The sequence below is a fragment of the Plodia interpunctella genome, chromosome 9, assembly GCF_027563975.2.
Source record: "Plodia interpunctella isolate USDA-ARS_2022_Savannah chromosome 9, ilPloInte3.2, whole genome shotgun sequence".
In the NCBI taxonomy this organism is placed as follows: domain Eukaryota; kingdom Metazoa; phylum Arthropoda; class Insecta; order Lepidoptera; family Pyralidae; genus Plodia; species Plodia interpunctella.
This window is the reverse complement of record NC_071302.1, coordinates 7133176-7146155: the sequence shown is the minus strand read 5'-3', so window position 1 is coordinate 7146155 and position 12980 is coordinate 7133176. Positions and strand designations below refer to the sequence as shown.

The window sequence follows — 12980 nt, the reverse complement described above, 5'->3', positions numbered from 1 at the left end:
AATCATTTAATAGAACCAATTCAGATAACAGCCACAAACACGATATAAATAATTATTAACAGCAAAATTGACTCCACATATTGAATTACATCTATTTACCGCAGTTACAAGATGCCTCTCAGATTGTTATTGACATTAACACGAGGCACGGACATAAAGTTATGAAATGCCAATGACAAAATAACTGCATAATACAGTAATGGCTACACGTAACGCAATAATATTATATAACAGACATTACGACTTCGTTCGACATAAACGCATTCTCCGCGCTCGGCTTCTGAAAGACAGTGGAAAATTGACAATAAATAGGCGTTTATAATCTGTGCTCGTCTATTTATTTATTTAGAGACTAGTTTCATCACGCGGCTTTGCTCGTCCGGGAATTTTGGAATAGAAATTACTGAATGCCACTCAGGAATGTGCAGCTTACTAATGGTGAAAGTAGATATAAAACGATGAAAACAATAAAAAATGCATTAACCAAGCAATTAATAAAAAGAAACCTAGTTTAATCTAGAACCGAGCTTTTATAAGTGCTATAAACCAATAAAGTTGGGAGCGAACAACCGATAGATAATGAACTTTTATTGGTCAGCTTTATTACCGTCCCCCAGTGATCGTGATGGCAAAAGCTCAAGATCGCTTTTACATTATTTACGCAGCGGTTCTAAGTTTGCAATAATGCAGTTTAGAAATGACTTATTAACGTTGCTATTTTTATAAGTTATCGGTAAGTACATTCGATTATAACCATGTTTATTTATAAATCGGTTATACTATGTATATTTTATATTTCGATTATAGTTATCATTCAATTTACCCACTGTGTTGTATCTACAACTAGAAAAAAAGTAATAACACGTGGAAATATTTTTCTTTTACATTTTTATACAAAATAGTTATGTACATACTAGCTCTGTATAGGGGCTTCACTCTCATAGGAATTTATGAATTATTAGTGTTATGGACACTCCAATCCGTACCAACTATAATATTCAGAATTTTTGTAAATTTACTTTACGTAGACTATAGTTATCGAGTAATTTGTCTGAAACACTCGATTCTGATCAGATAACCTCTGATCCATGAACTGGCAAAGCTCTTACTGATCAATATCAAACAGATAAAATTAAAAAACAAACAAAATGTTTAATATCATTTATTACCTTTTTTTAAAGAAAAAAGTATGCTTACTTTGTAACCAACTTTATTTATATATTTATTCAACTATTTTTATTTTTTTGGCTACCCCCACTGCAGAAGGAACTATTCTAGGTACCTATTTTATAATGTAAATATTCACAAAATTATCTTCTAGCTACGATTTAATTATTATATACCAATTAATACACAACAATACCCACTTCTAGCTCGGATACTAAATTTTGAATTGGTGTGGAAATTTAGGGGTAAACTTGATAACGAGGGTAGTTTTATGACGTACGTGTTACAGATATTGTCCAGCGAATGCGTTATGTTATTGCCAGATATGAGTTCAAAATAAATGGATAACTGAGTTGTGTCTCCACACTGCGTACTCCAGCATAAAATTAATGGTTTATAGCACTTACAATTTATAGTCGTAGATGACAACTAAATTACTTTATGACAGTGGTGCTCTTAGCTATAACTGAAATGGAAATAGGTACTTAATTATACGGAAATAGTATTCTGAGATAATTTCAATAGTACCTATCCAGATTTTGCATTTCTTGTACTTAGCAAGTCTAAAGTTCTGCGCTGGTGTAAAACTAAAACTCGTTTCACAAATCATTAATATAATCCTACTAATATTGTAAATGCTTAAGTTTATGAGGACGTATGTGTGTAATGTTTGTTACTATTTCACGCGAAATCTACTGGACAGATTAGAGAATTAGTAGAATATAACCTGGAATAACACATCGGGTACTTTTTATCCCGGAATTCCTACGGGAATGAAGCCCCGGGGCGCAGCTAGTAAACAATATATCTAAAACTGTGATAATGGAAATCGATAGCTCATAAGAAAAAAATTAACATTTAACATTGAATGAAATTGAATGAATAAAAATATTGCATGCTAGGTATATCGTACTTTAACTAAAACAATTGATAGATACATAAAACTTTATTTGTTATCATTTCACATAACTTAACAAAAAGACAGAGAAAAGGAATACAAAAAAATTACAATTCAACTAAGTTAAGCAACTAAAAGAGACACTCGTTTCCCAGGAACGGGACACGCTAGGTTCGTGTACGGGAAGGCAGGGCAGGTCGGGTGGAGAGATAGTATCTGGCACGAACTGTCCCGCGCGGGTTAGTAAGGGTAGGGTCACCAGATCAAAGCAAGGAAATACGAAAAACAATCGGACATTTTCTTTGTGGCCAGTGAAATTATGTTGGATCTTGTTTTTTTTTTTTAATTTGTTTTTCATTTTTGTAATGGTAGTCTGTATTGAAAGAATAGATTAATTACTTTTTTTTTTACCTAGCCGTCCAAATGGATATTGTAAGTGTTACACAGAGTTACAGTGTTTAATTTTCCTGAAAACTTAAATATATCAAACTTAAATATTATTTTATACTAATCCTACTAAATCACTTACTCTTTATGAAAGCACAGACTAAATTTCTAGTAAGTAAGAATGCAATATCTCAAGTGTCTAACTAAAAATTCTTCAAATAAAACAGAGCGCAGCTGAGGCGGCTTGCACTACCACATAGACTTCGATAAAGATAGAAGTGTCTAAATCAGAAAATAAGGCCGAGTTACATGTTTTTATTTTATTCGTGTATCGAATACGTGTGTCGTCGGAACCTGGGCTCCAACGCTCAGTGAAGAAAGAAACCGTCCGACGATTCCAACGCTCAGATAATAATGGAAGAATACGAAAGTTTTTTTAAGAAATTTGATCGTAGTCGTAGGCACTTAGTTCTATAAATTTTAATAGTTAAAAAAAAATAAGTTGTGATTGTGATCATAAAATTTAGACACATTTTAAATCAAGAGTTATAAATCATTAAATAAAAAATACTTTATAAATATTACTTAATAAAAATACTTATTAATATTTTACATTTAGATTTTTCATGTATACATTTATGAATATATATTTTCCAAAATTTCACGACTGGAACATTCTCGTCTTCTTAAGTCTACGATAGGCTGCTATTTATGTATCCGGAACTGGCCAATAATTCTAGAATATTTAAAAAGTAATTACAACATTTGAAAATAGAACTCTTCGGCTAGAGAATAAATATTTTTCATGTCCCTGTCATTTGTTTTTTTCAATTGGCGCCAATTTTGAAAATAGCTTGTCTTCATTGCCATGGATTTAACTCGTGAACATTTTCGCGCGATGATTTATTATGATTTTCGGCGTGGATTAACTCAAAAACAGTGCATCGAACAACTGATTTTAACTTTTGGAGATGAAGCACCATCGAAAACCACTGTGTATTATTGGTTTAAGGAATTTCAACGTGGACGGTCTATGCTCACGGATGAAATTAAGGAGGGTCGTCCTAAATCGGTAGTGGTACAACAAAATATTGATGCTGTGCGACAATTAGTAATGCAAGATCGTCATGTTACATACCGCGAGATAGAGGCGTCTCTGGGCATTAGTATGACGAGTATACACGCGATATTACACGAACATTTAATTGTTAAAAAAATTTGTTCGCGTTGGATTCCGCACAACTTGAGCGTAGATCAAAAACAGGCTCGTGTCGACTGGTGTAAGAAAATGATAAAAAAATACAACCGTGGCACGTCAAAAGCTGTTTATAATATCTACACAGGTGACGAAACCTGGATCTATGCTTATGACCCTGAAACTAAACAGCAGTCAACGGTGTGGGTCTTTCAAGATGAACCGAATCCAACAAAAGTTGTTCGTGCGAGAAGCACTTTAAAGCAAATGGTCGCTTGTTTTTTTGGTATCAACGGACATGTAGCTACAGTGCCACTAGAGAATAGTAGGACGGTTAATTCTGAATGGTACACCACTATTTGTTTGCCAGAAGTCTTTGAAAAAATACGAAAGAACAACCCACAACGCAGAATCATACTTCATCACGACAATGCTAGCTGCCACAAGTCGGCTGAAACAAATAATTTTTTGGAGGGTCAAAAGATTGAATTGACGGGTCATCCGCCGTACAGCCCCGACCTGGCACCCAATGATTTTTATTTATTTCCAAACATTAAAAATAAATTACGTGGTCAACGTTTTTCGAGCCGCGAAGAGGCCGTTGATGCGTTCAAAACACACGTTTTGGACATACCTCAATCAGAATGGAAAAAGTGCTTTGAAAATTGGTTTCATCGTATGCAGAAGTGCATAGATCATCGCGGAGAATACTTCGAGAAACAATAAAACCATATGTAATAATATATGTTTGTTTAATTTTGTTATTCCGGATACATAAATAGCAGCCCTCGTATGCACATAAGAAAGATCTTTCATCTCGCGCAGCTGCCGTTGCCGGGGCAACCGGGCGACTACATAATGATGTATGCACACCGGACCATGTACAACTCCTTTTATTGCAAACGGGTTCTCGACAAAATTGCAATATTTAATAAGGAACCACCGCTGAATGTCAATTAATTTCAATAAAAATAAAACCAAAAGACAAATTAATCGATCATGCATTATTCAATCTAATTAGACGCCTCGAGATAATATTGTAATAGGAGCTATTATATGAAAATCATCTTGCGTTTTCTGCTTTCGGAAATAACAACGCTTTTAAATCAACGGATAGTTCCAAATATGCCGCCATCTTGGAAGTGTTTTTTATATATACTAGTGTTCAATTAATGTGTAATTGTCTCGTTAATAATGATTTATAACTGCAATTATGCTCTTTGTTATTGCATATTTCTCGGTTGCGGTTAGAAAAACGGTGGCATGTCTTCGTTAAGCCACAAAGTCGCTTTGCGGCGACCAAAATGGTGGAATTATCGACAAATACTTCGCTTTTTATAACCACATCTGCCGCATTTATCGGTGTATTAATTAAGTGGTGACATTTACTTTAAATATAATTGAAAATGTTCATATAGTTTTTAAGATCATTAATTTTTATTAAATTTCTTTCATACAAAGTAAGAAACTTAGTGCAACGATTGTCTTTAAAATTAATAAATGTAAATTTATTCACTGAATATTTAGTTACAGTTTGTCCAGGTCTTGTAAGTAGGATTCAGTAGGTAAACAAAACATAACTGTCCTTATTCTGTCACAAATAGATACCTCATGTTTTCAAAAAACAATCTATTACAAACTTGAATAAAATCGGTTACAAAAACACTAATAACTTCATTATGTCACGGAGATAAAAATTAGAATAAAACAAGCTAACATATCGGGCAATACCTCAAAATGAAGACGTTTAAAAATTCGCCTCTTGCGATACGCCGTAGCAGACCAACCAATAAATTTTTCGTATCGGCTAAATAATTATCTGTTATCGAATTGGCAGACGCAGGTCGGAGAGCCAAATTATGGCCGACACAACGCACTGTCAGCAAAAAAAGGAATAACATCTTTACACATGGAATTAAATATTTGATTATTCTATTTTCAAAATTTTAAACCTAGAATAATGACTTACTACGTTTGATGAAATGCTAAGTCCAAAAAAGAAAGGATCACTGAATTTCAAACTGGAATTATGTTCTGGCCACGAAAAAAGTTACATCTGTTTAAAATACTTCGTGCTTGTGTACGAAGTCGTTTATACAAACCAATGTGAATGTAACCGCTCTGGTTCATGGTTGTTAAATTTAGTGTCTTCATTTGTTTACGTTATTATGTTTATAAAGTTTTTGGTGTCGTATATTTTAAATGTTATGATAAATTATTTCAATAGAGACATCGTTAAATGCTGACTCTACATTGAAAAAAAAAAATTGGCGCTTCGTTTATAACCTACACCTACCTAACTGTATATATTAATCTAATTAGTATCTTTAAGGATTAAATTGATAACTACTGTATATTTTTCTGCGTGAAAAATGTCACATTTCTCCAAGTTTCTTGATGAATCCCAGGTAGTAAGACTTAGATTATGGAGATAAAGAAATTACAAGATAAACTTTCAATAATAGGTAAGAAGACGGTTGCGAAAGATCAAAGTAGCACCGCGTGAGTTGGTAAATTAAAACATTGCAAAACAGCAACAGCGTTCTTAGAGGGCTTCAAAAATGGCGTCGCTGAAGAGGCTTTTTCGCAACCGTCTCCGCGATAAATAATGTCTGCGGTGACTTTGATAAAAACTTACCTAGTCTCGTTTGGTGGGTCTCGGCGCGCGCCCCGCTCCTCCCCGCACCTCTCCCGACTTTTTTCTGCCCATTCCTTGCGCCCGCGCAATCGCCAACTGGTCACTTCCATTTCAGTCGTAACCCTAACTATTTACACCGCTACCACCTAAATAATAACTACTTATATTTATGGCAATTTGTTTAACTTCACCGACTATTTAAACTGCAGGAACACGATCACGTTTACACTAGGTATACTTATGCGAGAGTATTGAAGGAGATGGCGCGGAAGGTTTCACAGTCCGACAGCGATATAACTTACGACTCTTTACTTAGATTTAAGGGTACGAGACCGGGTCTCTTTGGTAGGCATATTAAATTTGTACAATACAGTTCAGACGCACGCTGCCAAGCTACGCACTACGTCGCACAATGTAAAACGCACTACGATACACCTACACTATCATACACGGAAGAGATTCCTACAAATTGCACTGGTTTCCGAACGCCTTTAACGATTGCGAATTAAAATATTCAATAAAACAACAATAAACAAAAACCCGAAACACAAAAAAATAATACGACCCGTTTTTAGTCTAGCATTTAACAGTTTATTTATTGTTCGTTCAATTAGAAAACATTTTGTCTAGTTAAAAATTATAATAAAAATAATCACAACAACCGAATAACACTTAATAACGAAAAATAATTACAAACAATATACAGAACACAAAGCTAAGGACTGTTCGGCGGATTGCGATCGTATCACTGGGCTAGCGCGCGAGGCCCGGTGGCCTGGAGGCCGAGGCCTTAATGTTTTAATGTTCAGGGTGGCCTTGCGCGGCCGCCGCGGCCGCTGCCGCCGCTGCTGCCTTCTGCGCTTGCGCCTGTTTCTCCTGCTCGTTAAGTTCTTTGATGGCTTGTATTTCTTTCTTTAACTTCATCCGTCTGTTCTGGAACCAAATCTTGATCTGCCGCTCTGTTAGACATAACGCGTGGGCCATTTCGATGCGTCTCCTCCGCGTGAGGTAGTGATTCGTGTGGAACTCTTTCTCTAACTCTAGCGTTTGATATCTAGTGTACGTTTGTCTTCCTCGTCTTCTCAGGCCGTTCGCTCCTGTAACAAGAAAATAAATATGTTGAAAACATGTGCAAAGTTCAACGAACTCAGTGGTAGATACTGTTTCAAGTGGCCACTTTTGTAGCCGGTTGGTATCAGGGTTTAAAAGCGTTTGAATGTTGAATGGGATTGGTTGTCTCACGGCTTAGTCCAAATGACGTTACAATTGGCGGTCACGACAGCTTCATTTCGTTCAAACGTCAATAATGATCTATGTTTGGGAAGAATCAGCCTTTGAGAGTGGATCAACCGCTTAATACTGTAGTATCTTGATAAGGAAAACAAAAATAAACGCATGATTATAATATTTGGACGAAAGTATAGAAAAATGTAGAATTGTTAACCAAGACAATGCAATAATTATTTACATTAAAAAAAAAATGAAATTTCGTTACTTGTCATCAAGACACGTTAACTCGAAGAAGAAGTAAAGAAGGTAGGAGAACTCAAGAATTTTTAAGGACCATCCAGAGCAATATTACCAAAAATATTGCTTTAACAGGTACCTACCAATCAGGAAACGAATGTGGCTGTGGGTATGTGCCGTCAAAAAATTGCGAATAAATTGGCCGGGGCCGTGGCTGAGCGCTTTTGAATTGGGTACTTGGAATTCGATTCCGTCATGATAACTGAGGGCCAATAGCCGCTCGCGAAAATTCGAGCGGCCATAGGGCTGCCGGGCTTAATTCCATCAGTGCAATTTAAAAAATATAACCCTGTTTTCGCTGATGCAGCAACCAGAAAAGCGATCGATGATAGAAAAAGTTGTAATGGAAAAGATAAGTTTTTGGCAAACATAATAAGTTTAAAATATAAAAATATATTAAATAATATAAAAATATATAATAATATTCATATTTACTTCGCCTAATACCTATGTTACTTTCGGGCTATCCAAACATTTGAAGGTTTATAACAAAACAGATCAATGCAAGGTTTTACAAGTTTAGCTTTCAAATATATTTAGTTGAGTAGATAATCGATATAATAAAAGTGACACATTCTAAGTAAAACGAACATAAAAAAGAAGAAAAATATGAATATAAAAGAGAAGAGAACAAATGAATAACGAGTGCGTATTCTTATACTCAAATACATAACATTGCATGCGTCGACAGCGGAGTATATAAGCTAATAAATTACGCAATGCATGTACTGTATATAAAATATCCAGTGCAGTATCGACACCCCTTCAACCCCGATGCAGTTATGCGCTTACGTTGCATGCCTTGCTCGCGTGCACTTTAATATAAGATTTTAACGCACGCTGCGAGCGTTTCTTTTTTTTACCAGCCTTTCTTGATAAGTGGACGAATTTAAATCTTAATTGTAAATTAACTTGTGAACTTCAAACGGTAGCTATGCTGTACAACGTTTTTTTATTGAATGTTGTAGCTTCTTTTTGTGAAAAAAAAAAGTTCTCAATTAAAAAATATATATATCAATAAATGTCATAGCATAAAAATAAACTGTTTTCATAAAGCAATGAACGAGCATTATCGTACATTATAATAATAAAACAAGAATCAAATCCCAAACATAATGACTTAATCTGAAGAGTAGACAGATCATGGTTTGTGTTTATCCTTATCGTTATAATAATAGCTAGTGTGTAAGATGCGTGAGAATTTTATGAAATGTATATAATATTTAAAAGTAATATTTCTTGTGTTACTACTCTGGGTACACATAACAGTTGTACAACTGTGATTCAGATAAAATTTATTGGTAAGAATTTCGTATTATACGGTTTTGTTTGAATTTCTCGCGGCCTTGATAAGGTACTTTAGCAAAGATATTCCCATTTTTTAAAACTGATTTGATTATATAATAGAACAAACTTTTATTGCTCACAACCATTCCCAATGTTAAGCAGCCATAACCACAAATTTCAAGACATTTCCTTGCTTCTTATACGCTACCCTCACAGCCGAAGTTAAGTGCAACCTTTTTAATTATTAACAAAAATTCTTTGGGCCGAAGTAGTGCTTAATTGAGTGACGCTAATTACTTAAGCCGTAAAAGCCTTCTGTGGGTACAACATAAATTTAAGGGGACCTCTTGTTTACTATACGCCCTTTATATAGCTATAACGACTTATGTTGCTTTAAGCAAAACGTATCGTGGTTTTAACAACTAACAAGTCACCGTTTTGTATTCTATCAGAGACAGATCACGAAGCAATTAATATTACCGTCGATATTTCAAGTTAACAAACTGACATTCTAGTTACAAATCCGTTAAATAAGACAGGGTTAGCAGTTGTGTTTCATAAACTTTCGCGTGAACACATAACTACATAATGCATTATATTAACGGGACTAACCACGAAACTTTTCGTTTCTTCTGAAAAGGTTCGTTTTAAGTCCGTTAATATTATGTAGTTAATGGTTAGCAGTGATCTTATAAGTAAAATCTACAATGTATTCAAGGAAGTAGACATGCTACTACATATATATATATATCAAATTGTATGCCAGAAGCGTGGATATGTGACGACTAATTAGACCGCGCCTGAAGTGTCAATTTGCACCTTGTAAATTCACCTCAAAATCCGGAGTGCGGTGTAAAAGCAATAAACATGACACAAACGGCTTCATTAAGGTTGTGGGCGGGACTATGTTCTAGCAAAAAAGTCGTGTAGTGGCGAAGGGCAGCCCTTAATAGGTATATAATGACGTCAAATGTTTCCTCTACGCACAAATCTGAAAATGTCATCTGCGTAGACGCATTATGAGATCCGGAACGAGGGCGTGTGGCGTTTCCTTTCACATCTGATAGCTCACATTTCAAATAAAAAAAATGTTTGTGTTACTTCGCCGTGATTTAAAAGCAGTAAGCTTTAAAAACGCCTTCAGGGAATTTTATCGAAAATAAAACTTGAATTTGCTTAAACAACGTTGATTATATGCGTTATTTTCGAAGCGAAAAGTTTGTTAAGTATTAAATTGCAAGATAACTACAGTAATTCGGAGGTGAATTTCTGAGTGGAATAAAAAAGGGAGCGGGTTTCAAGGAAATTGGTTCTCATCCGAAGATGCCGCACAAGTGTCACCAACCCGTTTCGTAACACGTGTTGCAAACAAAAGGAACTCGCCGGTGCCCCTCGACAAAAGGATTGTGCAAGTTATATCAGTCGTAAAGAATTTCCGACTTAGATGTATAGCCCAGCATTTGCGGGGGACATTGGCAACAACTGTTTGCTTCAACGTTTAATTGTTACTAATTCGTTAACTTTCCGCGTGATTTACAACTGTTGTTTTAGCATCGCCCAAGTTTTTCGAACACATGGCAGGGAAAACGTGCACGGAAGTATCTGTTGACATTTTGTGGGAGCGTAAATCTTGTTTTTTGATGATCTGGTTTTTTCCTGGCTGACATGTAGGTAAGAGAACGGTTGTGCAAGCATATTTCGAGGAAGGGTTCGCATTAAAACGGATCACGTCGACTAGCGTGCCCACGCGCACAATTTTCTTCGATAAAATTATGTAAAGTAGATATTCGCGAGGCGGCTCTAATGAGAGGAATTAAGATAGTATTCATAACGTGTTCTGCTAGGCAATAAATGCGTCTAGGGCCTGTCCAGACGGAGACACGGCAGTTAAAACGATTAACTTGTAGGTGAACCTGTAATTTTTTGCCGTAGTAGTATGGACCTTTTGATATAACAGCTAAGGAAGAAAAATATATAAACTCCTAAAGCTACTTTTATTACTATTTTATATGCATAAAAAAAGAATCAGTTGAATAATTTTACTTTTAGGACGTAGCAGCTACACGACTTTGCAACGTTTTACAAAAATTATCATCTCATTTCACTGCTATTGGCTTATAATAATAAGTGGTCAAAAATCACCCATATTACATATTCGCGACCAACCCGCCTCGCGCATAATAACTGAAATTGGTAGTCAGAAACGAAAATTACGAAATTGGTACTGTTACATTGCGGCAGGCGCGAAGGACCCGCGAATTTCGTGTACATGCCAGCCAGAAATATATGTAATACATTATAGAACGTTCGGGCAGATTGGAGGCTTGTAGGAGCGACTTGGGTGGTCCTCGGAATCAACCTTTCCGATTATAAAGTATATAACTGGCTATATGGCGCGTCCCTTACTCATATCTACACAGTCAGTTTATAAAAGCCCACTTGAAATTACGGTATCAATACTCGATGTAATTAAAGTTGGGTTTGTTTGCATGTACAGACAGCAGCGATCTTTTTAGATTTATGCCATTTCCGATCGATATTCAATATTATATTTTCATTTATTTATCTAAGTTTATTGCACAACATAAAGAGTTAACAATAGGCATTCTCTGATAATCAAATGTTCGGACCAAACAGAAAAAGGCAAAATGGTGGTGCTTCAAAAATTAAAGCAAATAGATAATATATCTATATAGATAACACAAATAAAATGTATGTATGTATGTATGTATGTACAAATAAAATTAAAATGTATGTATTGCTGGTATTTATTGTATCAGTATACTGTTTGTTTAGTTAGAGGCATTGAGAGAAAAATAATACTTTAATTCGTAGTAAGTATCGTAAAATGTTAATATTCCGAATGCTGTCATAAATTCCAAAAGGAGTCGAATTAGAAATCTTATAATAGTGCTAACCGTTCAGATCAATTGGAGTCCACGGAGTAATTAATTCCTGCCTATAATCGGCACTTCATAACAGTAAAATAAATTCCCAGCAGTAACTCAAGTATAATCCTGGTAATTTTAATAGACTTTCCAGAGTCTGCCGCTTTTCCGCCGTTGGCGTACCAATCAGTCGCTAGATGTGTATCGACTTAAGAAGTTGCTTGTTATCTCAAAACAGAATATGAATAATACATTAGTGGCCTGTACACTCGCGCACTCTTAAATTGGAGAGGCTTAATTGACTCACAGGATGAAAATGAAACAAGAGAGCCAGTACTGCTTTCGTCGGCTACTTTTTATGCTATCTGTACCTGTCGGACCGCATAACGGAATCAATTTAAATCGGTCAAGAGATTGCGTTTAAGGGTAAAGGCGTCCAGGATTTTATGTGACGACACGATAATGAACCATTTTCTCTAAATTTTAGAATGCTCTAAGACTGCTGAATATGATTTATTTCAACATTGTCTTGATGTTTTTGAACTATCCGACTATAAGGCACGATTATATCTAATAAAAACAACTTTGAAGATTGTCTTCCATTTTTAAGGAAATAATATAATTAAATAAGGAAATAATATAATTAAGTGATAACAAAAACAAATAATTTGTCTTTTCTGTGCTAAAAGAAAACTAAAGTTAAGAGTAATTTACGAATGTCATTACTGCATTGGGATTGGGATCCGATTTTAAGTTAATTTCATGAATTTTCTCTAATTTTTTTCAACTTTTAAGCAAATTCACAATTGAAAAAGATCGGTCTATCGATGCGTTGGATTTAACTTTTTTTATTGTGATTTTCTATGAAAGGAGAAACTGTGATTATACATTCGAACGAAAAAAAAAAATAATGAAAAGAACTTCGATTGCGTGATATTCGGACCTCTGGATTGGACTTTGGACTACTGCCTCAATAGGTCACGAAAACATGAA

At 35.2% G+C, this 12980-nt stretch overlaps 1 protein-coding gene across 2 annotated transcripts in view; it reads right to left on the bottom strand.

Moving 5' to 3' along the window:
• LOC128672435 (homeotic protein ultrabithorax) overlaps nucleotides 1-12980 on the bottom strand; it is a 131653-nt gene that overhangs the window by 24648 nt on the left and 94025 nt on the right. For both annotated transcript variants that reach the window (XM_053749582.2, XM_053749581.2), the window contains one exon: nucleotides 6286-7382. In XM_053749582.2, coding sequence (XP_053605557.1) covers nucleotides 7084-7382 — 299 coding nt within the window. In that variant the 3' untranslated portion in view covers nucleotides 6286-7083. The remainder of the gene's footprint in view (nucleotides 1-6285; nucleotides 7383-12980) is intronic.